At 44.2% G+C, this 26,455-nt stretch overlaps 1 protein-coding gene across 1 annotated transcript; it reads left to right on the plus strand.

Annotated features, from left to right (window-relative positions):
* On the plus strand, window positions 1–26,455 carry DDX47 (DEAD-box helicase 47). The gene is made up of 12 exons (XM_066264459.1): window positions 1–101; window positions 753–846; window positions 10,421–10,609; window positions 10,890–10,961; window positions 18,452–18,570; window positions 19,464–19,535; window positions 19,660–19,776; window positions 20,323–20,469; window positions 21,161–21,298; window positions 23,226–23,296; window positions 24,397–24,526; window positions 25,875–26,455. Exons 1-12 carry the CDS (start codon window positions 18–20, stop codon window positions 26,004–26,006), a joined length of 1,365 nt encoding a protein of 454 aa, XP_066120556.1. The 5' UTR covers window positions 1–17; the 3' UTR covers window positions 26,007–26,455.

Raw genomic sequence — 26,455 nt, forward strand, 5'->3', positions numbered from 1 at the left:
CGGAGCCGCGAGAGGATATGGCGGCGTCCGAGGAGCGTGCTTCTCCTGAAGCGCCCCAGCTGGCGGTGGAGGAGGAAGAAACTAAAACATTTAAAGACCTGGTGAGGGTGGATGACGGTGGTTTATTTTTGCACTGCGGCCGCCAGGCCTTAGATCCCTGTTGGTGGTGTACAAAAGCAGCTAGGGCCTAGCGTAGGTGTCCCCCAGAATTTCGAGGCTCGGGTTCCGGACGCGCTTCCTTATGCTCTGAGTTTGGGTCGTGGCGGTGGCCGTGGCTGGGGGTGCCCGGCTCCGAGAGCCTCCATGTGCGCTTTTCTCCGTTTTGGCACTGCGCTGTTTGTGTCTGTACGCGCAGCGAATCGGCTTAAAAAAAAAAAAAAAAATCTCGAGCTTGAAGTGAGATGAGCAGGTTTGAATTCTGACCCAGCCTCTCACTAGAGGCAAGTTGTATCCCTCTGTGTCTCATTTTCCACGACTGTAAATTGGGGAGAGACCTGATAGAAGTATGAGGGTTAAGTGAAGCACGGCGTGTCCAGCCCCTGGCTTCGGCCCGGTGAGTGGGCAGTGTCCAGTCAAGCTCCTCGCTCGCAGCGTTCGTGCACCCGGACGGGGCGGGCGCACCCCAGATCCTTCTGAATCAAAATGTGAGGGATGCAGGCACCTGTCCCCGGCAGGGGGGCTCTCACAGTCATTCAGTTAGGAGGGAGACGAGTGTGTGTTTTTGGCTGAAGTGTGTTTTTCTGAATTCAAAGGGTGTGACCGATGTGTTGTGTGAAGCTTGTGAGCAGTTGGGTTGGACAAAGCCCACCAAAATCCAGATTGAAGCCATTCCTTTGGCCTTACAAGGTAGGTTGAAATGAAATAGGTGGCCTGGTACAGATTCAGTATGAAGTTACACTCAAGTATTTACCACTTTAGAGAGGTATTGCTTGCATACATCAGGTGAAATAAATATATGGTCACTAACGACAGGAAGTGGGTATTTATTGGCTTTTGAGTAAGTTCTTTGCGGGTTTCACTGAGTTTACTTTTTAGAAGGGGATTGAGTGCAGCAGATGCTGACTTGAAGGAAGCACTGGATTAAATTGTATTATCAAGAACCTTGTTAGAAATTGTGAGTAAAAAGTGCAGATTTCAATGAGGTGCCTGGAACCTACGTTAGTTTCTAGAGGTGTTGAGAGCTCTTGCTGTGGATCGTACTTATCAGACAGGCAGAAGAGTGGCTGATGATGAGTGGGACTGACAGGATGAACTGTAATAGGAGTAGAGGTGAAATCCTGTTCTTAGATTCACAGAACTCTGCTTTATTGGTTTAAGGTGGGCAGTAAAGCAGACCCAGAAGTGCTCATTGAAATTAAGATCCTTAGAGGAAGTGAATGGAATCTTGGGTATATTACCAGAAGAGAAGGGTGACATTTTGGGGGTTTCATATCCATTTTGAGAATCAAATAAGAATTGAAGATTTTCTCCCCAGAAAAAGAATATATAAATTATATCTACACATAAAGTTTACCCCTTGCCCTGAATTCTTCTCCCACAAGCCCAAGGTTAATAACGGAACTAGCTCTAGAGCAGGGGTCCCCAAACTTTTTACACAGGGGGCCAGTTCACTGTCCCTCAGACCATTGGAGGGCCGGACTATAAAAAAAACTATAAACAAATTCCTATGCACACTGCACATATCTTATTTTAAAGTAAAAAAACAAAACGGGAACAAATATAACATTTAAAATAAAGAACAAGTAAATTTAAATCAACAAACTGACCAGTATTTCAGTGGGAACTACGCTCCTCTCACTGATCACCAATGAAAGAGGTGCCCCTTCCGGAAGTGCGGTGGGGGCTGGATAAATGGCCTCAGGGGGCCGCATGTGGCCCGTGGGGCCGTAGTTTGGGGACCCCTGCTCTAGAGAGAGAATGGTGTTTTGCATTGTTTAGAACACACCTAGAATAATGCTAGGCTTAGTGCTGGGAACCAGCTGAGTGGTGATGTATGTCTCAAGAATAGTCACAAATAGCCTGACCGGGCGGTGGCGCAGTGGATAGAGTGTCAGACTGGGATGTAGAGGACCCAGGTTTGAGACCCCGAGGTCGCCAGCTTGAGCGCGGGCCCATCTGGTTTGAACAAAAGCTCACCAGCTTGGACCCAAGGTCTCTGGCTCGAGCAAGGGGTCACTTGGTCTGCTGAAGGCCTGCGGTCAAGGCACGTATGAGAAGGCAATCAATGAACAATTAAGGTGTTGCATTGCGCAACGAAAAACTGATGATTGATGCTTCTCATCTCTCTCCATCCCTGTCTGTCTGTCCCTGTCTATCCCTCTCTCTGACTCTCTCTCTCTCTCTCTCTGTCTCTGAAAAAAAAAAAAAAAAAAAAAGAATAGTCACAAATAAAGGAACCGAGTGCATGTGGTCTGGAGAAGAGTAAAATTAGGGGTTGGCATATGACAATTGACTTTAATGATTTGAAGAACTGTTGTGTGGAAAAAGAATTAGATTTATTCTGTGAAATTCAGTTTGCTTATTCCATAAATAATATGCACTAATATGTAGTGGTTTACTAAGTATCTGATACAAGTATAAAGCACCAGGAGTTAAGATTCTACCTTCTTTTAGAGATAATTACAAATTTATTGCAAGCTGAACCAGGACATAATGTTAGCAAAACAAGACTTATAGAGAGCATGCTGACAGCTGTCGGGGGGAGAGGGCTGGGGGAGCTGGGTGGGACGTAGAGGGATTGAGCAAAAAAGAGAAGCTCATGGACTGGGACAAGTGTGGTGACTGTGGGGGACTGATGGGGGAGGGGGAGGAGGTTATGGGGGATAAAGGTGATAGATGGAGATTTGATTTGGGGTGGTGATTGGACAATACAGTGTACAGATGATGTGTTGTGGAATTGTGCACCTAAAACCTGTATAATTTTGTTAACCGGTGTCCCCCCATTAAATTCAATAAAAGGATAAAAAAGTTACATTCAAAGTGCAGTAAGGGAGTAGAATAGATTATTTCTAACTGAAATGGATTAGAGGAAATTTGTTTAATTTTTTTGGCTGGGGAGTTTGGAAAGACATTTGAGTCGAACCTTGAACACTGAATAGGATTTGGGCATTTAGATATGATGCTAAGGGAGGACCTCCTAGGCGTACGGAACATGAAAAGAGCCAAGATGGCTGGAAAACAGGGGCATGTATGGAGACCTGCAAGTACTTCACAAAGTGGTGGGAGGGATGGGTGAAGTGATGGGGGCCAGTTCATGGAGGGCTCGAATGCTGGGTAAAGGAATTTGGTCTTTGTTCCATATTCAGTGGAGCAGCTTTAGAGATGACTTTTTAGCAGAAGGAAATCTGTAGAATTGTATTCTTGGAAGATTAACCTCACAGCTATGTCAGATAATGTAGAGATGAAAGATTGGAGGCTGGGAGATCAATTAGGCCATTGCAATAATTTTGGCAGTAAATAATGGGTGGGGTGGTGGTAGTGAGAATGAAATAGAGAAGATGATAGAAAAAGAATCATTGTAATTAAAAGAATCATTGTAATTTAAAACCAGTTTGTTGAAGTGGAAGGCAAGGGCCGGGGAAATCTCAGATTATTGCAAGGTTTCTAGCTTATGTATTTAGGACATATGGGTGTACCAGTCATATAGAAGGCAAACATGAGGAAAGATAGTCAGGAAAAGGAAGTTAAGTTGGAAATAATTTCAGGTACCAAAGGGATTGAGATGCAAAGTTGGAGTATAGGGATTAGAGCATAAGAGCCAGAACTGGATAGAGACCTCATCTCCAAACAGATTGTAGCTGAACATGTGAAAATGGGTGAGGTGCAGGATGAGATGATAGGAGAAATGGAGGCTCAGTAGAGGAATGAAAATCATGAGTACAGTTGCACACACATTAGGCCAGGGACAGTGCAAGGAAGGGATAAGAAACACTAGCTTGTTTAGAGAAACAAGGAGGGTAAGGATTGTATAAAGGCCACTCGTGGGGAAGAAGCCTCAGCAGTCAGCAGTGCCACAGTGGCGCTCAAATAACAAAAAGAAGGGTTGGTATGTTCTGACTTTTTCTTGCTTAAACTACAACACGGGGGAAAAAAGCATCAAAATTAAGTGGCAGTAATAATTCTAAAGTTATAACATTTTCAAAAGTTTGCGTTTAATGCAGAGAAATAGGAGTTGATGAAAGATTACTGGGAACTGAGTAATGTGATTGACATAATCACATGGTACATGCATGTATTCTTTTTTTTTTTTTTTTTTTTACAGAGGCAGAGATAGTCAGGGACAGACAGACAGGAACGGAGAGAGATGAGAAGCATCAATCATCAGTTTCTTGTTGCGCGTTCTTAGTTGTTCATTGATTGCTTTCTCACATGTGCCTTGACCGTGGGTCTTCAGCAGACCGAGTAACCCCCTGCTGGAGCCAGCGACCTTGGGTCCAAGCTGATGAGCTCTTTGCTCAAGCCAGATGAGCCCGCGCTCAAGCTGGCGACCTCGGGGTCTCGAACCTGGATCCTTCCGCATCCCAGTTCGACACTGCATCCACTGTGCCACCACCTGGTCAGGCCATGCATGTATTCTTATTCTTGAGCTTGTCTTACTTTAATGAGCAGTTTACAAATGCTTTGAATCTACCGATTCTGGCCCTAAGCAAATGATTTAAATAATCTAATAAAGTTTTTCTCCTTTTTTTTTTTTTTTTTTTTGTATTTTTCTGAAGCTGGAAACGGGGAGAGACAGTCAGACAGACTCCCGCATGCGCATGCGCCTGACCGGGATCCACCCAGCAGGCCCACCAGGGGCGAGGCTCTGCCCACCAGGGGGCGATGCTCTGCCCCTCCAGGGTGTCGCTCTGCAGCGACCAGAGCCACTCTAGCGCCTGGGGCAGAGGCCAAGGAGCCATCCCCAGCGCCCGGGCCATCTTTGCTCCAATGGAGCCTTGGCTGCGGGAGGGGAAGAGAGAGATAGAGAGGAAGGGGGGGGGTGGAGAAGCAAATGGGCGCTTCTCCTATGTGCCCTGGCCAGGAATCGAACCCGGGTCCCCCGCACGCCAGGCCAACGCTCTACCGCTGAGCCAGCCGGCCAGGGCCTTCTCTTTTCTTCTTTAAAATTTTCATTTGAGTACTAATGAGGGAGTCAGTTTCTACAGTTACTGAACCCTGAGTTCCTCCATTGTTCTTAAACTTTATAACAGTCCTGAAAGGTAGGAATGATTATTTTATTGGTGCGATTGAGGCTCACAGGGTTAAGTACCTTTGCCAGGTCATGTAACTGTTGCTGGGGCAATTTGAATATAGGCTCTGCCAGCTGGAAAGCCTATGTTCTTGGCCCTCTATCAGGGTTTTATACTGGAGAGAACAAAGTTTTGATGGTTTTTGAGGATGCTTTCCTTCCCATCTGTTTAATGTATTAAGTTTATTTCCATTTTAGAGATCACTCAAAGTCCTCTAGGAATTTCAGATTTTTTTGAATGGCTGCTATATTCCAAGTGCTTGAGTTAGTTGATGGCAATGTGGCAGATGGATATGAATTTATTCTGCTTTTTAATGGAGTTTTTGTATTCTAGTGTGTTCTACACAGATACTTCCACTAAGAGGCTTAGGGGTTGTGAGAAGACAAGGAGATAATAAGAGAAAAATTTTAACCAACTTTATAAACTGAGTATTGCTCTGATGGTATCAAAAAAAAAATTGAGGCCCTGGCCGGTTGGCTCAGTGGTAGAGCGTCGGCCTGGTGTGCAGAAGTCCCGGGTTTGATTCCCAGCCAAGGCATATAGGAGAAGCGCCCATTTGCTTCTCCACCCCTCCCCCTGTCCTTCCTTTCTGTCTCTCTCTTCCCCTCCTGTAGCGAGGCTCCATTGGAACAAAGATGGCCCGGGGCGCTGGGGATGGCTCCTTGGCCTCTGCCCAGGCGCTAGAGTGGCTCTGGTTGCAGCAGAGCGACGCCCCCTGGTGGGCGTGCCGGGTGGATCCCTGTGGGGCACATGCGGGAGACTGTCTGACTGTCTCTCCCCATTTCCAGCTTCAGAAAAATACAAAAAAAAAAAAAAAAATGAAAGCAGTGCCAAGTGTCAGTTGGTGGCAGTGGGCATTGCTCACAGCCACATGATTGACTTAAGTTCCTCTGTGTCCCTAAATCTTTTTTTTTTACATCCTTTCTCCCAGAATTTTAATGTTTCCCTGGACAGAAAAAAGAGGACAGATCTTGGTGTGTGTGTGTGTATTTTCTTCTTTCTGTTCTTGAGGGCATGTTGTGGTACACAGACAGGGAGCATGGAATCCCCAAAGAACTGGGGGATAAAAAAGCTTTGGAAGTTCTTAGCTCACACATAGGCGGATGCTGTTGGAATTCACTGTCACCTATTCCAGCAACTAAGGGGAATAGTAAAATTGATAGATGAGTGTGAAACTTGTTTCTACAACCTTCACGAAATTACTTCATTTTCTGGTCTAATAATTCACGTTTGTGTGTGTGTGTGTGTGTGTGTGTGTGTGTATTTAAGCGCATGAGAGGCAGACAGACAGGAAGGGAAAGAGATGATAAGCATCAACTCATAGTTGCGTCGCTTTTAGTTGTTCATTAATTGCTTCTCATATGTGCCTTGATGAGGTGGGGGGATGGCTCGAGCTGAGCCAGTGACTCCATGCTCAAGCCAGCGACCTTTGGGCTCAAGCCAGTAACCATGAGATCATGTCTATAATCCCACACTCAAGCTGGTGACCCTGTGCTCAAACTGGTGAGCTCACACTCAAGCCAGCAACCTTGGGTTTCAGACCTGGGTCCTCATCGTCCCAGGTCGACACTCTATCCACTGCGCCACTGCTGGTCAGGCCATATACTTTTTTGGAAAACACTGATATTAATGGATAAAAGATTAAAGGGTGAAATTCACTAGACTGTACTGGTTGGTCTGGCATGGTGGATCCTAGTTTATTAAATCTAGTGATTGTTTATGCAATGGATATTGAAAAGTTCATTCTATTTATCAGCCACTCTCCTTTCTTGAAGCTCTTTTCCATTTTAATTTCAGGTCAGTATTGTCTTCTCATGTCTTTCTAGCCATTCTCTGTTTTGTTTTGTTTTTTGTTGTTGTTAATTCTATCTTTATCCTCTTTTTTCCACTCTCTAAAACAGTTTCTCATCTAGTTCTGAAAGTCTAAGACTGTTAGTGAGCCCCAGCCAGTGCTTATCAAAATCACCTGTGGAGCTCCTTTTTTTTTTTTTTTTCCAAAGATAAAAGTCAGGAGGCAGTTCGTAGACTCCCTCATGCACCCGACTGGGATCCACCTGGCGTGCCCACCAGAGGGCGATGCTCTGCCCATCTGCGGCGTCACTCGTTGCAGCTGGAGCCATTCTAGCGCCTGAGGCGGAGGCCAAGGAGCCGTCCTCAGTGCCCACGCCAACTTTGCTCTCATGGAGCCTTGGGAAGAGAGATAGAGAGGAAGGAGAGGGGGAAGGGTGGAGAAGTAGATGGGCGCTTCTCCTGTGTGCCCTGGCTGGGAATTGAACCTGGGACTTCTACACACCAGGCTGTCGCTCTACTGCTGAGCCAGCCGGCCAGGGCCACCTGTGGAACTCTTAAAATAGTAGAGCTTGACCAAGCAGTGGCGCAGTGGATAGAGCATCAGACTGGGACATGGAGGACCCAGGTTTGAAATCTCAAGGTTGCCAGCTTCAGTGTGGGCTCATCCAGCTTGAGAGCGGGCTTACCAGCTTGAGTGCTGGGTCGCTGGCCTGAGTGTAGGATCATAGACATGACCTCATGGTCACTGGCTTGAACCCAGGGTCACTGGCTTGAGCAAGGGGTCACTCGGTCTGCTGTAACCCCCCAGTCAAGGCACATATGAGAAAGCAATCATTGAACAAGGTGCTGCAGCGAAGAATTGATGCTTCTCATCTCTTTCCCTTCCTGTCTGTCTGTCCCTGGCTGTCCCTCTCTCTGACTCTCTCTCTGTCTCTGTCAAAAAATTTTTTTTAAAAAAATAGAGATTTCAGGGCTCTAGCCTAGACCTACTGAGTCAGAATTTCCAAGTGTGGGACCCAGGCATTCATAGTTATTAACAGCCTCATAGATTATTCCAGTGTGTCTGCCCTGGGGGGAACATCACTTGTAAATTGGTCATGGCTCCCACCTCTGTATTTCTTTCTTTCTTTTTTTTTTTTTTGTATTTTTCTGAAGCTGGAAACGGGGAGAGAAAGTCAGACAGACTCCCGCATGCGCCCGACCGGGATCCACCCGGCACGCCCACCAGGGGCGAAGCTCTGCCCACCAGGGGGCGATGCTCTGCCCACCAGGGGGCGATGCTCTGCCCCTCCGGGGCGTCACTCTGCCGCGACCAGAGCCACTCTAGCGCCTGGGGCAGAGGCCAAGGAGCCATCCCCAGCACCCAGGCCATCTTTGCTCCAATGGAGCCTTGGCTGCGGGCGGGGAAGAGAGAGATAGAGAGGAAGGAGGTGGGGGGGTGGAGAAGCAAATGGGCGCTTCTCCTATGTGCCCTGGCCGGGAATCGAACCCGGGTCCCCCGCACACCAGGCCGACACTCTACCGCTGAGCCAACCGGCCAGGGCCCACCTCTGTATTTCTAACCCACATTTTTCTTTTGAGCCCAAACAAGTATGTCCAGTTGAATTTTAGATATTTCTCTCTGAGCATATGTAGGAACGTCAGGTTCTCTATATCCAAACCAGAGTCCTTGTTTTCCTCACCAGAAAACTAATTTTTCTGTAGCCTCTGTTTCAATTTTTGGTCTTGAATTTCCCAAGCTAGAAACCTATGTGTCAAATACATTTCCTTTTGTTACTTTCTAAGTCTCACTTGTTCACATTCTTTCTTTGTTTGGGCAACCATCATAACTCCCCTGGTATCCAATTGAGCTCTCTTTTCCTGTGTGCTCTCCACTCTGGGAGTTTGGGTCATTATAGATTGTAAGGAACAGAATCATGTTCAGGTCACTTCATGGTTAAGGGGCTTATTGTGGGGGTAATGTCTAGGTAAGGAACCGTCATCAGCCGTTACAGTCAAGGAGCACTGTCAACATCATCAACTGTGGAGGTTGTTTGTTCCCGCCGAGCATTGTTCTAATGGTTTTGGCTTGGGATGTGATTTCTAAGTCTTATCAGTAGTGGCTTGACTGGTGATAACAAACCATGGGCATCTAGTCTTAAAGAATTACTTAATACAGTCTTTCCTCAGAAGAAGTGATTTGGACAGTTAAGCTCCTTGACTCCTCCCTGCATGCCATCAGGTCTACTTTATCTTCCTAAGGAATAACATGGGTCATGATTTGCCTGCTTCAATAGGAAGACATCAGAACTCTTTAGCATGGCTTTGGACCCTGATGGCAAACCTTTTTATAAAAACCGCCCACTTTTGGCCCTGGCTGGTTGGCTCAGTGGTAGAGCATCGGCCTGGCCTGCGGAAGTCAGGGGTTTGATTCCTGGCCAGGGCACACAGGAGAAGCGCCCATCTGCTTCTCCACCCCTCCCCCTCTCCTTCCTCCCAGTCTCTCTCTTCCCCTCCCTCAGCCAGGGCTCCATTGGGGCAAAGATGGCCCGGGCGCTGAGGATGGCTCCATGGCCTCTGCCTCAGGCGCTAGAGTGGCTCTGGTCGCAACAGAGCGACGCCCCCTGGTGGGCGTTTCGGGTGGATCCCGGTAGGGCGCATGCGGGAGTCTGTCTTACTGCCTCCCCGTTTCCAGCTTCAGAGAAAAAAACGACAAAAAAACCCGCCCACTTTTGCAGTGCTGGTCAACCTGGTGCCTCCCGCCCACTAGTGGGCGTTCCAGCTTTCATGGTGGGCCAGTCGTGGCGCTGTTTGGTTGCTCTGCTACCGCCCACCATGAAAGCTGTTATGCCCACTAGTGGGTGAGAGGGACCAGGTTGACGAGCACTGCAAAAGTGGGCGGTTTTTATAGAAAGGCTCACCATCACAGCTTAGGAGTTTCCTTTCTAGCCTCATTCTTCTCTCCTTTCCCCTTAAGACTTCTGTGTTCCAGCCACATTGTACATCTCACTCTCCTTGCACGCTGTGCTTTTTAAATCTTTCATCTTCTCGTCCTATATCATACGGGAATATCCGTCCTTCTATGCTTCCACATTTAATTTATCCATCGCCTCTTTTAGCCTTTCCTGACTCCTTAGGGTAGTGAGTTACTCCTTTGTGTTCTCACTGTACTGTATTTTGCAGGGGTTATATTAAAGCCCTTATCACATTATAACGTATTTTTGTATCTCATTCCTGGATATTGAGCTTATGTAGAACAGAGACCATGTCTTCTGTCTACTCGACCTTCCTCTGCCCCCAATTCCTCGAATATTTATTCAGTATCTCCTCTGTGCCCAGCGTTGTGTCACTGTAGAAAATGTGGGGAAATAGAGACAAATGTGGGAATATTAGATGCTTTCCTTCCTTTTTTTTCTCCCTAGGTCGTGATATCATTGGATTGGCGGAAACTGGCTCTGGAAAAACAGGGGCCTTTGCTTTGCCCATTCTGAACGCACTGCTGGAGACGCCCCAGCGTTTGTTTGCTTTAGTTCTCACCCCCACCCGAGAGCTGGCCTTTCAGATTTCAGAGCAGTTTGAAGCCCTGGGCTCTTCCATTGGAGTGCAGTGTGGTAAGTGTCTAAAAGGAAAGGGGTCTTTGGGTTTTTCTTTTTTCTTTTTGTAGGGTCTTAGGCTTTTTTCACTGGTTGGGAGTGAGTGAAAGGAGAATGTAAGAAGTATGATTAGCAGAAGTTTATTGACTGAAAAGTTGATTTGATATTTTAGCTTTGGGGAAAGTTATAAATTTAAGAGAAGAACAAATTTAAGTAGAAATCTAGCATTTGCTTTAAATGATGATCAATAAACTATGGAAAAAATTAAGGATCTTCTTTTTTTTTTTTATTTCTATAGCCGTGATTGTAGGTGGAATTGATTCCATGTCCCAATCCCTGGCCCTGGCAAAAAAACCACATATAGTAATAGGTGAGTAGTTGCCAAAGGTAAAAGACACTGACAGTGATGAATTGGAGGAAATATACCAATATTGGGTGTAACTTACTTGTGTGGAAATGTTAGCGGCAAATGTGGACATTGGTTCTTGAGTTCAACTAAGAAGGAATTCAGAGCCAAGAACTCTAGCGCAAGAGGAAGTTTATTAGCAAGCACAGTGAAAGCACACTTGGAAGGAAGATGTGGGGACTGCTCAGAGAGCTGCCCGGGTTGGTGGCAGGGGCTCATTTTCACTCCTTTTTTAAGTTGATCTGCTCCTCCTCTAAAAGGGTCTAAACCACAAGACTAATGACATACTAGGGGAGGAAAGGTCACACTGGGGGCAAGGCCCTAACCTAATAGCTGTTTTCCCTGGATTTTCCTGTTGCTAGGCACTCAGGACTTTCCACCCTGGTGACATTCCATACCTGGCCTATCATTCCTTCTCTGCTCCTGCCTAACTACTTTCTCTATCATTCCCTCTCAAGGAGTCTTGGCTCTGAATTCTTTAAGGAAAAGGGGTGTAGGGTCTCTTCTGTAGCTGCTTCCTGCTGAAGAGGTGTGGAGTTTTCTTTCAGAGTCAGGTGATCCTTGCCCTCTGTCAGAGGGACGATGAGCCCTGGACAGGGAACGAAGTTGTGATGATGTCAGTAAGGAGCATATTCCTGGAGTGTGAGTAGGGCTTGTAACCTGCTGATTTGGCAGTCTCTTTAAAGAGGAGTGTGAGGTCTCCAGTTGGCTCGCAGGAGTAGTCTGGATGCTGAGTGGGTGTCAGGTCTTCTGGTACGTAAGGTTCAACTCTGGTGTGATATATCCAGCTCGCAATCACAGGTACCTTGATGGCTGAAGTGGTGGATAACAGTACAGGGAAGGGGCCCTTCCAACATGGAGTTAGTTGGTCTTGAGAGGACCTGTCCTTCAAGGTTTTTATAAGTACTTGAGTTCCCAGCAAGAAAGCTGTCCTTCCCAGGTCACCCACCCCAGGGGTAGGGAGTCATTTATTGCCATATTCCTGGATCACCTTTGGACCTTTCCAAAGGAGATTATATATTCCTTTAGTGTATGGGATCTAGAATTGAATAGGAGATCTGAATATTGGGAAGGTAGAATTTTTTAAGGGCTTAGTTTTAGAGAGGATCGTGGGGCCATTTGTACCAGTAGAAGAGCTATGGAAAGGGTTTCACCCCATGAAAGAGCTGTTTCCTGGCTCAATTTTCTAATGATGGACTTTAAAGTGAAATTAGTTCTACCTTTCCCGATGCATGGGGCCTCCATGAGGAGTGGAGGTGTACCAAATTTCAGGGAGGTAGCTAGTTTTCGGGTGACCTGGAACACAAAAGAGGGCCTGTGATCACTCCGTAGGGACTGTGGTAGGCTGAATCTGAAGATGAGTTCCCTGCTAAGGCCTTTGCCACCTCCAAAGCTTTTTCAGTTTTAGCAGTATTGAATTCAGTCCATCCAGTAAAAACGCCAATGAAAACCAAAAAGACCCTTATATTTTGGCACCTGGATGAAGTCTAGTTGGCTCTTCGCCTGGATAAGTCCCTTGATGTTGGCCTGGACGGACTAATGGAGGAGATGGAACTCTCTTTGGGTTATTAAATTGACAGGTAGGACAACTTGTACGAATAGCTTAGATGGTCGGCTCTTCCCCCAAAAAAGAGAGCGGCACATTATGAAGCAGTCGCATTCAGAGTGGCAACATTCATGTAAAGATTTAAGTATTTTTTATATTTTCATTGAACTACCTGGGGGAGGTATTATTTTCTGTTATTGGTTTACTCCTTCTGTGTTAAGGGTATATATAGCCTCTGTGTTCTGCCTGTTCCTTCTCTGAGTAGGTGTACTGGGGTCTGGGAAGGGAACGTGTGGTCCAGGGAATAAAACCCCTAGTAAGGAGGGTTTCTGAGCTGCAGCCTCTGCGGTCTCTCTGCTGAATTACGTCCCTGTGTTATCTTGGAGTTGTCTCATTGGTGTCCTCTACAGTAAACTGCAGCTACTTCTGCCAGTTTCATGGTAACTCCTAAAAGGGAGGGTTAGACTCTGAGGGCTATATATAATGGGGGTAGTCTGTGCAGTTAGGAACCCCTTTTCTTCCCAGATGGCAGTATGGGCACGTAGGATTAGAAAGGACTCTTTGGAATCAGTATAGAGTGTTACTCGTTTCCCCTGTGTGGGTTCAGGGCTCTAGGAAGAGCACTAGGTTCAGCTGGGGCAGAAGTGCAGGGAGTTGGTGTAGGGCTTATTAGCTTCAGTGACAGAGTGGAGAGAGACCATAGCATAGCCAGCCTTTTGGATCCCCTTTTCTACGAAACTACAGTACTCCCATCAGTGAACCATATTTATTCTGAGTTGGGGAGGGGTTGATTCTGAAAATTGGGTCAGCTGGAATTAAGTCTGGCTGTGACCTTGGAGCAGGAATGGATTAGCATAGGTTGCTTTCTGTTGGTAATAAGGTGGCCAGATTTGGGGTGTGACAGACTGATACTGTTGTATCTGGGTTTTCTAATAAGATAGATTGATATTTGAGTGGTTGGCTATCAGTGACCCAGAGAGGCCCCTTTAACTCTAAGAGGGTGCCTATCTGATGGGGAGTGGGTACTTCTAAGTGCTATGTGGCCGTGAGTTTGAAAGCTTCTTCTACTGAAACTGAAAGCATCCTGGCCATCCCTGATTTATTGGGTTTAGTCTTTTAGAAAAATAACCTACACTAGGAGAGCATATTGTTCACAAGGACTAGGTTAATCCTTGAGTAGTACAGACATTCATGTACGTCCATGTGCCTCCTGACCATCCAGAGTATGATCGATTTATTTAAGAAATGTGTAAGGCAACATTAAAAAAAGGCAAATGTATGTTCTTCTTGTTTCCATAAATTGGTTATCAAACAAACATGATTTTAAGTTAATAAAACTAACTGGAACTAATTTCATTTTTTTAAAAAAACCTCACTACTCAAAGGGTGAAGACTCCTAGATTTACCCCCTGTTTTTCTGTAAGAGGTAGTTGGAAGGGTTTGCCAGTTCAGAGAAGCTTACTGTCTACATCCACTACCAGGTGGGAGGGAGAGGAGAGGGATCCAGAGAAGGTTGTTAAGACCGAGAATGCGGCTTCCATATCCAGTAGAAAATCATTAGTCTTACCTGCAACTTCCAAGGTTGCCCTGGCCTCCTTCTCTGTGGTGTTGATGTTTTGTCCTGGAGCCAGATGGTGCCCAAAGTCCCTTCAGTCTAGGGCCGGAAGGGGGTCCGTGTCTGATCCAGGATCCCTGTGGTTCCTGGGACAGTCCCTCCTCCAGTGTCCATGCTCATGGCAGAGTGGACAGCGACCGGGAGGCTTACCTCTCTTGGGGCACTTGTTCTTCCAGGGCAACCTGGACCTCTGTGACCTGAGTAGCTGGACTGGAGTGCGGCTAATAACTGAGTCTGTCTCTGATCTTTATGCCTCTCCTTCAAGAGGAGCCTCTCCTCCTCCTCTAGATCCCGGATATAGAAGATGGATGAGGCTGTGTTAAGAAGGTCTGGGATAGAGGTATGGGGTCCTAAAGAGAGCTTCTGAAGTTTCCTCTGGATATCAGGGGTGGCCTGGGTTAAAAACAGGTCTTGTAAGACTTGTTGGCCAGCCTCTGAGTCAGGGTCTAAGTTAGTATATTTAATGATAGCTTCCCTTAATCTCTCTAGGAAGATGGTGGGATTTTCTTGGGGGCCCTGGCTTATAGTTGCTATCTTTGTGTAATTAATTTGTTTAGGTTGGCTCTGTTTCATTCCCTCTAGAAGGCATACTAGATAATGGTCCCGGTTCCATGTTCCTTGGGAGGTGTTATAGTCCCATAAGGGGTCGGTGGCAGGTACAGCAGTCATCCCTGTGGGGTACTGGGGGTTTGTCATATGCATGCCATCCCCAAATTGGATGGCTGCCTCTATGATCCTGTCTCTTTCTCCTTTGGTTAGGGAGTGAGTGAGGATTACATTGATGTCCCTCCAAGTTAGATCAAAGCTTTGAATTAACTTCCAGAACTTTTCTATGTACCTGTCTGGATCTTCTGAGAATTTCCGTAAGTCCTGTTGGATTTCTTGTAAATCTTTCATAGAGAAAGGAACATATATTCTAATAGGAATCCCTACTGGTCCTGATACTTCTTGTAAAGGGCCGGTTAAAGTAGATTGAAGAGGTCTTGGGTAGGAGGGGAAAGGGACTGGAGCCTGACTGGGGGAGTTTTCTGCTTCCTTCAGGGCCAAGGGGCGTCAAGGAAAAGGAGAAGTGTCGCCCCGGGGAGGTAAAGGAGGCAGGGGCTGTGCATGTGGTACAGGAATGACAGAGGGACCTAGTTTATAGGTAGAGCGTAGCTTAGGCTTGTCCCTGAGAGCCTTGAAAACTTGGATATATGGAACCTCTGTCCATTTCCCTTGGGAGCAGCAAAATAGATGTAGCTGTAAAATAGTATTAACATTAATGGTGCCATTAATAGGCCAAATCTCTCCATCACCCAGTTTATACTGGGGCCAGGCCGTGTTGCAAAAGAAGATTATCCTCTTTTTCTTGAGGGACTGAGGGTCAAATTTCTCCCAGTTGGCGAGTATGCACCCCAAAGGGGTCTCTCGAGGTACGGTGGGCTGGTTTCCCATCTACGGAGAGACAGATACATGATAATCTGAGAGTTAGAGGTGTCTTTGCAAGTCTCTGGACTGTTCTGGGCTGTCCTGCAGTATAGTAACATGGGTACCCTGAGCCCTGCCATCGAGGAACTACCCTTTGTGTGGAGTTCTTACCCCATGCTCTGAGAGCAGCCTTACCAACCATCACAGTGGTAGTTAGGCACTTTGCTCAGACATGTGGCCTTAACTCCACATGGTTAATGAGTATGGCCCATACCTCAAGTGAGGCATGCCTCAGTTGATGACCCCTGGGCTAGCCGGCCTGCCAGAGGTCCCCGCCCTTTGTGTCTTTCTGTACAGTGAGTGCCTGTTACCTCCAAACCCTTGGGAGGAAACCTGTCCTATAACTATGGCCTTCTTTATTCAGTAAAAACTGTCATTTACCTCTGGCCTCATTAGTTGGGCTACTGTTGCCCTTCTTTTCATGTTCCCAGCAGCGCTGGTCCTTTAAGAAACCTAGTAGGGAGAGGGCAGCCACCCCTAAAAGGGAAGGACTAAAGAGCTCCATTTTGGCCATCTTACGTTGACTTCACTTCTGGTTAAATCTTCCCATTTCTGTAAGTACTTGCAAGTAAAGGCTTCCTATTGTATATCTGCACGAGTATTAATAGGGCCTGGGGCCTGGGGGTTTTCAGGCTTTGAGGCACGATTTCCCATGTTAATTTTAGTTTCATTTTGAGATCTGCAGCGTCTGAACAAATTTCTAGGGATAATGTGTAGTGGGTTGAAATGTGCTGCTCATGGGTAGAGACCCAAGGGCTGCCACATTGGGAGCTGCTTCAGCCCTCTTAGGTGTCTCGGTTTCTCCCCGGCTGTCAGTGCAACCGTGGGGGCTTGGAGCACTAGGTCAGCAGCCTTTATGTGTGTGTTTCAGACAATTCAGTTATTAAGAGTTGTGTTGGAATTCCTTACGGGACTCCTGCTCATCTTGAGGGATACCCTGTGACACCTCCACATAGATTATTAGTCACCTGAGAATATTAGTCACCACATATAATATTAGTCACCAAAATTTGAGCTAAAGGGAGTGAGTGCCCCTTATCTTTGGAGTTGAACAGTTTAGGCTCTCATTTATCCAGCAAAAGGTTTTGTTCAGACTCTTAGAAAACAATTCCAATTGAAAAGCCAAAGTTAAAAACCAGTCACCATTTTTTTTCTCCTGTCCTGAGTTACCTCAACTCTTATCCTTAGCATGGGTTATCTCAACCCTTAACCTTGAGGAATTTTTTTTTAAACCGCTCAGATAAAGTCAGAGCCTCTTACCTTAAAACAGGGAGATCCAGAATTCCAGGAAAAACATCCAAGTTCACTTGATGCAAAGTAAGGAGTCAGTGGGGCACAATGGCGCCTGCTGGTACCCCGGGCTCGGGTCCAGGTCTGCAAGGTGGTCCTGGGTGGGCTTCTTTGGATTCCTGCTGCACTGTGCCAAGTTTATGTCAATGTAAGAAACATCCAGCACTCGCCCCTTGAGGAACAGGCCTGTGCCTTTCCTGTTCCCTCCCCGTCCCCCCAGGCTCATTTTCCTTGCCTCTCTTTCTCCTAAGCTCCAAGGGCCCTTCTTTTGCTTCTCTAACTTGTTTCCTAAAGCCTATTTCTTCTACTTCTGTGACTTTATAAACTTTCTTTTATATATAAAAAAAAGCGCCTGACCAGTGGTGGTGCAATGGATAGAGCATCGATCTGGGATGCTGAAGGCCAAGGTTCGAAACCCTGAGGTCTCCGGCTTGAGCACGGCTCATTTGGCCTGAGCACGGGGTTGCTGGCTTGAGCAAGGGGTCACTGGCTTGGCTGGAGACCCCTCCCGCCAAGGCACATATGAGAAAGCATTTCTTGAACAACTAAAGTGCTGCAACTAAGAATTGATGCTTCTCATCTCTCTCTCCCTGCTTCTCACTAAATAAATAAATAAGTTCATAAAATAAATATGAACAAACAAACAAATGTTCAAACCGAGAAGGGTGATGAGACAATCCGGGTCACGGCACCAGGTGTTAGTAGCGAAATGCAGACTTCGGTTCTTGAGTTTGACTAAGAAAGAATTCAGAGTCAAGAACTCTAGTGTGAGAGAAAGGTTAGCAAGCAAAGCAAAAGTGCACTCTAAGGAAGAATTGAGTTGGCTGCTCAAAGAGCTGCCCTTGGGTGTTGGCAAGGGCTTCTTTTAGCTAGGAGGGCTTAACTGCTTCCTCTTGAAACTGACCTATAGGGGCCTTTCCCATGTCATCTGTCCTTGTATGGATGTCCATATGAGGCTGTTGTCCAGCCTCTTGTTCCTCCTCTAAAGGGGAGTCTAAACCACATGACTAAATGACATGTTATGGGGGGAATGGTCACCCTGGCGGTGAGATCCTAGCCTAGGATACTAGTTGTTTCTCTAGTTTTGCCCGTTGCTAGGCACCCGGGACTTTTGCCCTGGTGACATTCCTTACATTGCTGCTCTGCTCATGACTATCTACTTTATCAGAAGACTTTGAAGAATGGATTTACCGTGTTTCCCCATGTATAAAATGCACCCTTTTTGGGAAAAATTTGGCGTCTAAAAACTGGTTGCGTCTATATAGTTGTTACAGATTTTTTTGCTTGCATTTCCCTCTTTTCCATGCTTGTTTTTGAGCTCATTATTGTAGGTTTTTTTACTTGCATATCTCACTTTTTTGTACTTTTTTTCAAATTTTGGGCCCCAAAATTAAGGTGCGTCTTATACATGGGGGATATGGTATGTAACTAATGTTTTAATTTTGAAATTGAGGGGAGGAGGAAGGACTTGGTAACTTTCTTTCTTTTTGTCCTTGTTCTTAAACATTGCTCTTTCTTCTCAACCTCTCTTGGTAGCAACTCCTGGTCGACTGATTGACCACTTGGAAAATACAAAAGGTTTCAACTTAAGAGCTCTCAAATACTTGGTCATGGATGAAGCAGACCGAATATTGAATATGGATTTTGAAACAGAGGTGAGCTCTCCATTTCTTTCCTCCTCGTAGAACATCTAAAGTGCCCCGTTTTGCACACCTGCCTACGTAGAGTGCTGCAGCGTTCTCAGCTCACTTAAACAACTCTGTTGCCTTTTTCATTCTTGGTGCTCTTCCCATTGTTAGTGCCTGAGCATCCTCTTTAGAATATAGTCTGAGTTTGATTTCAGAGATGAGGAATATCAAAACCAGATTTTCTCTTCCATTTTATTTGATTTAGACCTCTTCCATACACCTTAAAGTATCTGTTTCTTTTTTTAAGAATCTGTTTTTATGATGACCTACTTATTAAAGCTTTAGTTGTTTAATACCTATTCTTGACTTTTCTCTTAGATTAGTTCTATACATGGGGAAATATGGTAAGTACTGTATAACAGCTTAACTCATTTTCTTAACTCCTGAGAAATACAGAGTAAGTTTTGTGTTTAATTATAGTAGCTGTGTGTGTGTGTGTGTGTGTGCGCGCGAGAGAGAGAGAGAGAGAGAGAGAGAGAGAGAGAGAGAGAGAGAGACAGGAACAGAAGACAGGAAGGGAGAGAGATGAGAAGCATCAATTCTTTGTTGCGGCACCTTAGTTCATGGATTGCTTTCTCATATGTGCCTTGACTGGGGGGCTACAGCTTAGATTAGTTCTAATCTAATTAAATTTTTATTTTTCTCTGAATCACAACATTTTTTTTTTTTACAGCATTGGTATGGTATCAAATAGTAAATATTTTGTAAATTTTAGCTGGATCAAATTGAATTTTTGAATCCCCAAATTCCTACAGCACTGTATTTAGTTTGTTGCTCTGTTCTTTATCTTCCTCACAAAGATTATTTGCAGGTGTCCAGTCTAAGAATTATATTGGTATCCTTTCCTCTTTGTGCCTTAGGTTGACAAGATTCTTAAAGTGATTCCCCGAGATCGGAAAACATTTCTCTTCTCTGCTACCATGACCAAGAAGGTGAAATTTTCTAGGACTTCTGATTTCTTTTTTATAAGAATCAATAAATGCAAACAATAACAATAACAACAATGGAAAGAACATTTGGGAATCAGTGTACTATTCCAGATTTCTTTTTCTTTAGGTACAAAAACTTCAGCGAGCAGCACTGAAGAACCCTGTGAAATGTGCTGTTTCCTCTAAATACCAGACAGTTGAGAAATTGCAGCAATATTATATTTTTATTCCCTCTAAATTCAAGGTGAAGTGTTTACTTTGATTATTTCTTCCTCTCTCTCTTCTTCCTCACGAAAGCATCTAAAAATGTCTCAAGTCTTCATTAGCTGAGAGCTTTGCTACAGATTGGAGTTCTTTGTGTTTGCTTTAGAGGGCATGCTGTGGTTATATTTATCGCTTATAAAATCTAACACTCTGGGAATTCACCCCATACTAAAGAAACCACAGTGATGAAATCATGATATAATTCCTTCCCAGCCCCACACTTGAGGTGGTTTTTCTTTTGTGCTTATTTGGCTTTTTTGTAGTCAAAGGACCCTTGTGTTGTGTCTTGATGTGAGGAATTTCCTGGTTGCTGAGTACAGATCTCCTTGTACTTGGCTTGAGGCTGTATGTGAAATTCATGGTTCGCAGAGATAATAGTGCTGGTTAAGGAGTACAAAGCTAGCAGCTAGGGGTCTGGATAGTTGAGAAGCAACTATAAGCTTAGTCTTTTATGTAATTTGTATTTCCAGGACTCTAACCTTTTCTTCTGGGTTCAATTACTTGTATTTTTTGGTTTGCAACTTAGGATACCTACCTGGTTTATATTCTAAATGAATTGGCTGGAAACTCCTTTATGATATTCTGCAGCACCTGTAATAATACTCAGAGAACAGCTTTGCTACTCCGAAATCTTGGATTCACTGCCATCCCCCTCCATGGACAGATGAGTCAGGTAAAGATTCCATAGCATCATCCATGGTGAACTGTTGGTGTGAGAAAGATAGACCTTGTAGCAGTATATTTGTACAGTAACAACACATGACATCAGTGCATCATCCTGTGATTGTTGATTTTTATGGGCTTTGAAGTGTTGCTCTGGGTGCTTCCTTCCTCCTTTCAGGCTAGCAAGAGGCTCCGATTGGAATATTCCATGGGTAGCTGTCTGGTATGGAAGCAGTTGGTTTATTCAGCCCTAGTGCCGCTAGTGATTTTCTGGTTTCTAAGGATTTTTAATAAATTATTTCCCAATTATCTCTCTACTGTGTTAATTCTTATTTCATGTTAGTATTTTTTAGCCTTAGTCTTAAATATTTTTTTTTGTTGCTTCCATGTTTCCTTGTGACCATAAAGTCCAATCTGGACCTAGGGGAAAAACCCTTTACAAAATTTCTGTCTCATATATCTTTAGTATGCCTGGTTGGTATGTCTTAGATTCCAAGAGTCCTTAAATTGTTTTTATTTTTGTGCCTTGGCTGGTTGGCTCAGTTGGTGAGAGTGTTGTCCTGATATGTAAAGGTTGTGGGTTCAATCCCCAGTCAGGGCATATACAGAAACAGACCAATGTTTCTGCCTCTCTCTCCCTTCCTCTCTCTCTAAAATCAATAAGTAAATTTTTAAAAGATTTTTTTCTTTTATTATTTCAGAGCAAAAGACTAGGATCCCTTAATAAGTTTAAGGCAAAAGCTCGTTCCATTCTTCTAGCAACTGATGTTGCAAGCCGAGGTTTGGACATACCTCATGTGGATGTAGTTGTCAACTTTGACATTCCTACCCATTCCAAGGTGAGTCCTGTCACTGCCCTGATTTTCTAATCCCAAAGTGTGTTTTTTTTCAATTGAGGTATAATTCATGTATAACATTATATTGGTTCAGGTATACAACATAAAGATTCAATATTTTATATATGCAGAGTGATCATCACAGTAAGTCAAGTTAACATCTGTCACCACACATAGTAACACATTTTTTTTCTTGTGATGAGAACTTTTAAGATTTACTCTTTTAGCAACTTTGAAATATATGATACAGTCCTATTAACTATAGTCACCGTGGTGTACATTAACCAGAAATTTGTACCTTTTGATCCCCTTCACCCATTTCACTCTTCTACCCCCTCCCCAACCTCCTGTAACTACCAAGTGTGTTCTCTGTATCTGTGAGCTCAGTTTTTTATTTTAGATTTCACATATAGGTTAAGATCATATGTTATTTTTCTCTGACTTATTTCCTTAGTGTAATGCTCTTGAGATCCATCTATGTTATGTTACCACAAATGGCAAGATTTAATTCTTTTTTTTATGGCTGAATAATATTTTATTGCGTCCAGAGCATATTTCTTAATGAAATGTTTTCTGGCCTGACCTGTGGTGGCGCAGTGGGTAAAAGCATTGACCTGGAACACTGAGGTCGCCAGTTCAAAACCCTGGGCTTCCCTGGTCAAGGTACATATAGGAGTTGATGCTTTCTGCTCCTCCCTCCCTTCTCTCTCTCTGTCTGTCTTTCTCTCTCTAAAATGAATAAATAAATAAAAAAAAAAGAAATGTTTTCTGTCTTTCATTAGTTATAATATCTTCTTTGGAGGGGAGGCTCCATGATTAAATATCAAAAACTGAGAAAGGTTCTGATTTATTCATTCTGAATCATTTTGCACATGCCTGTAGATATAATATTAATAAATGTGAGTAAAGGTTGCCAAAGAGAAGTACTAGATGATCACATTCAGAAGGGCAGATGCAGCATATGCTGAGCTTTGTTGGTCTCATTTCTTTAGAAGTGACACTTCTGCGACCTGGAAATGCTGAGGTCGCCAGTTCGAAACCCTGGGCTTGCCTGGTCAAGGCACATATGGGAGTTGATGCTTCCACCTCCTCCCCCCTTCTCTCTCTCTGTCTCTCTCTCCTCTCTCTCCCCCTCTCTGACACTCTCTCCTCTCTAAAAATAAATAAATAAATAAAGAGGAAAAAAAAGAAGTGACACTTGTGATTCTTACTGTATCTCAGGGTTTCTCAACCTTGGCACTGGTAAGATTTGGGGCCAGTAAATTCTTTGTCATGAGTGACTGTCCTTTGTAGGATACATAGTAGCATTCCTGGCTTCTGTCCATAGATGACATTGTAACAAACAGATAGGTTTTCAGACATTTCCAGATGTCCCCTGGGAAGGACAAAATCAACCCTGGTTGAGAACCACTGGTATCTCTTGGCTGTGTATTTAACTGCTGTCTCATTTGAGTTTCACACTAACTGAGTTTGAGCCTGTCTTTCTATCCTTGTCTTATAGATGAGAAACCAAGGTTCAGAGAGTTTATGTGATTTGCAGACAGTTGTGTAGCTGGTAGGTGGTGAAACCATAGCTGTGACCGAGTCTGCCTCTAAAGCCAATGCTATTTTTGTCTATACAATGTTAGTGTGCTTTGTGACCACGTGGGTATGCTTTGTCTTTCTATAAAAGAAAGGAAAAGTGGGGTCAATTTTGTTCTACAAGGAGAATAAAAAAGGTGAAGTAGATTTATCTCAATAAATTTTTCAATGCATATTTCCATGTTCCAGCACAGATCTCTTCTGTGCTTTGGGATGACACTCGAACCAGCTGAGCCATCTGGCCAGGGCCACAAGTCTCTTTTCTTTCAAAGGTTTGCAGTAAGACTTTGCATACTAGTTTTTGTATATATTCTGTGTAACTCAAATTTACTTGCCCTTTTTGTTTCAGGATTATATTCATCGAGTAGGTCGAACAGCTCGAGCTGGGCGCTCTGGAAAGGCTATTACATTTGTCACACAGTAAGTGAGCAACTATGACCTTTGTCACACACTAAGTGAAGTGACTTTTGGAGCAGAGCAGTGTAGAGAGAAGGGAAGAACTTGGGAGCAGACTGACTTGGAACCTGTCTCTACCAGTTACTATAATAGTTACTTAACGTCCCTTATTCCATTTTCATCATCCCATTTCATAAAATGGGAATAATAATACCTACCTCGCAAGGTTTTAATGAAGATTGGAGATGTAGATGTACATGGTCTAGTATAGTATTTGTCATATAAAAGAAAAAAAAATACCCCCATTATTTCTTTAACTGCTAGAGCCAGAGAGCAGTGACCTTTCCTTCAACTCAAAGAATTAAAAAACTATTTCTGATTTTTTAAAATGTTTATTGGTTTTAGAGAGAGGCAAGTGAGAGAAAGACGGTAACATCGGTCTGCTATATATGCCCTAACCAGGGATCGAACTGCTACTTCTGCGCTTCGGGACAATACTCTAGCCAATTGAGCTATCCGGCCAGGGCTTCAGATTTTAGTTATTTATTTATTTACTTATGTGTTTAAGTAAGAGGAGGGGAGGTAGAGTAACTGACTCCTGCATGTGCCCCGACTGGGATCCCCCCGGCGACCCCCGTCTATGGCCAATGCTCAAACCTCCGCACCTGACGATGACCCTCAGACCAGTTAAGCTGTCCTCAGTGCCCAGGGCCGACGCTCAAACCAATCGAGCCACTGGTTACAAGAGGGGAAGAGGTAGAGAAGAGGGAGAGCAGATGGTTACTTCTTGTGTGCTTTGACTAGGGACCAAACCTGGGACTTTCACACATTGGGCCAACGCTCTATCCACTGAGACAACTGACCAGGATCCAGGTTTTGTTTTTAAAGGAAGAAATTTTTATGTACCAGTACTTTTCTGGGTGTAAACACTATGTTGGGTGATTTTCTAATGGACTATGCACAGAAGATTGCATTGAGTTATTATTCTGAAAAGGAATGATAGATTTGATACTGTTTTAATACCAGGGCTCCTGTTGCTTCGTTATCATGTAATACATAGTTTTGGAGTGGGCCAACATTTGTATTCTCAGTCCACCAAAGCCATGCCAATTTCCCTTCCTCAGATACGATGTGGAGCTCTTTCAGCGCATAGAACACTTAATTGGGAAGAAACTGCCTGTCTTTCCAACACAGGATGACGAGGTGATGATGCTGGCAGAGCGTGTGTCTGAAGCCCAAAGGTTTGCCCGAATGGTATGCAATTGATTTATTATTATTATATTTTGCCAACTTTTTTGCAAATGATATTAACTACATGCTAGACACTATATTGTATTAATCCTCATAATAAACTGCAGGATCTGGTAATACTTTAACTCCCAATTTAAGATGAGCATGCTAAAGCTTAGAGATGGTAGGTCCATCATTAGACCATACAACTAAGTGGTTGAATCGGGGTTCAGACTCATTCTGACCACAGGGGCCACAGTCTCAGCCATTGTTCATGTTCCATGTGGTAGGAAAACCTTTGGACTTGAGATCAGAAGACCCAGCTTTGAGCTTGGATAATGTGCCTGATTTCTCAGAAGCAGTTCCTCATCAGTAGTTCCTGTCCTAGTTTAGGGAAGAATACTTACCCTGAACACCTCACAGGGTTTTATGAGCACCAGATAAGCTCATGTAAACTGCATAGTTACCAAGGTAGCGGTAGCAGTAGTAGTAGAGATGAGAAAGTTCAAAAGGAGAAGCCTTGCAAGTGTTAAATCTGCTCCCTGGAGTCTAGTCTGAGGGTAGAGAAACTTTGCCCAGGAGGTGCCTTCTGAGTGGCTGAAGTGAGGACTTGTTTTTATTTTTCTTCTAACATGGAATTCTTTGGCATTTTTGTGCACATGTGTATTAGAGGGAAAGTTCAGAAAATAACAGAAAGGATTCAGATAGTAAATGAAACATAAGCTACCACCGCCCCTCCCCCCTGCAGAGAACCATTGGTAACATTTGCTGTTTTTTTCTTCTTTAGCCATAATTAGACTTTATCTAATTTATATGATGAGCATTTTTCAATTTCAACAAGTTTAGGTCCATGTGATGATTTCATAGCTACAAAGAATTCTGTTATAAATATGTAACATGATTTACATTCATGTGTATTTATGCTTTTTCTAATTTTTGTATTTTAGCTAGCATTGGGTTGAACGTCCTAGTATGTACAGCTTTGCATTCTTGTCTTGTTTCCTTAGAATAATTCTTAGAACTGTCGGGCTGAGGAGTATATAAAGGTAAAATTTGCATTGCCCTGTAGAGAGCAGTTTACCCTGTCAGCAAAGGTGTATGTGGATGTTCTCATATTTTGACTGGTAGTAGGTATTAGCATTCTCTTAAATCTTTGCTGGTCTGCCATGTGAAAATAATAGCTTATTTTAATGTTCATGTCTGACTAAAGATGGTTACCATTTTTTTATATTAGGATTTTGGTCTTTTTTCCCTTGCTAATGTGAGGTTTTAGGAAGTTAGTCAGTGTTTGATTTTAAGGAGGGGAGACCAGGATGTGTTAGTACAGTGACAGTAATTTATATTCAATTCTGTCCTTTCTGTTTTCTTGCAGGAGTTAAGAGAGCATGGAGAGAAGAGGAAACGTCCTCGGGAGGATGCCGGGGACAATGATGACACAGAGGGTGCTCTTGGCGTCAGGAACAAGGTGGCTGGAGGAAAAATGAGGAAACGGAAAGGCCACTGATCGCCTTTGTAAAGACCCAGTTTCTGCCGTCTGTTTTGTAAAAGGGGATTGAAGAAGAGAAAGAAACCTCCAACACAGTTCTTCAGACTGAAATCTGTCAGAATGATGTCCGGAATCTGCTTGGCTAATTCAGTACTTGTCCCTTTTCTGTTTGTGGAAGTGTCGTTACTGCAGAGGAGGTTTGCAGTGCTGAGGTCAGGGTTGTCACTGGGCCTCGGCGCAGGCTCCCTGCTCGTGACGTGAGTAGGATGAGGATGTGCTCTTCTGTCACGTCACACGGACCTTTTCCTTTCTTCAACTGCAAGTCAAGGACTAGGTTGATGAAGCGCTGGACCTGTAATTGTAAAGCTTCTACAAATATAAAATGGTGATACTAAGCAATTCCCGCTGGGCTTTATTGGACCTAATATGAAATAATAAATTTAAATGTTACTTTTAAAAGATTGAAA

The sequence above is a fragment of the Saccopteryx bilineata genome, chromosome 1 (genome assembly GCF_036850765.1).
Source record: "Saccopteryx bilineata isolate mSacBil1 chromosome 1, mSacBil1_pri_phased_curated, whole genome shotgun sequence".
Taxonomy (NCBI): domain Eukaryota; kingdom Metazoa; phylum Chordata; class Mammalia; order Chiroptera; family Emballonuridae; genus Saccopteryx; species Saccopteryx bilineata.

Bases quoted from the DNA above. Each gene is read 5' to 3' on its own strand.
- DDX47 (XM_066264459.1), top strand. From the start codon at position 18: ATGGCGGCGTCCGAGGAGCGTGCTTCTCCTGAAGCGCCCCAGCTGGCG. The intron at 102-752 runs GTGAGGGTGGAT...CTGAATTCAAAG, and splicing joins CTAAAACATTTAAAGACCTG to GGTGTGACCGATGTGTTGTG. The intron at 23,297-24,396 runs GTAAGTGAGCAA...TCCCTTCCTCAG, and splicing joins GCTATTACATTTGTCACACA to ATACGATGTGGAGCTCTTTC.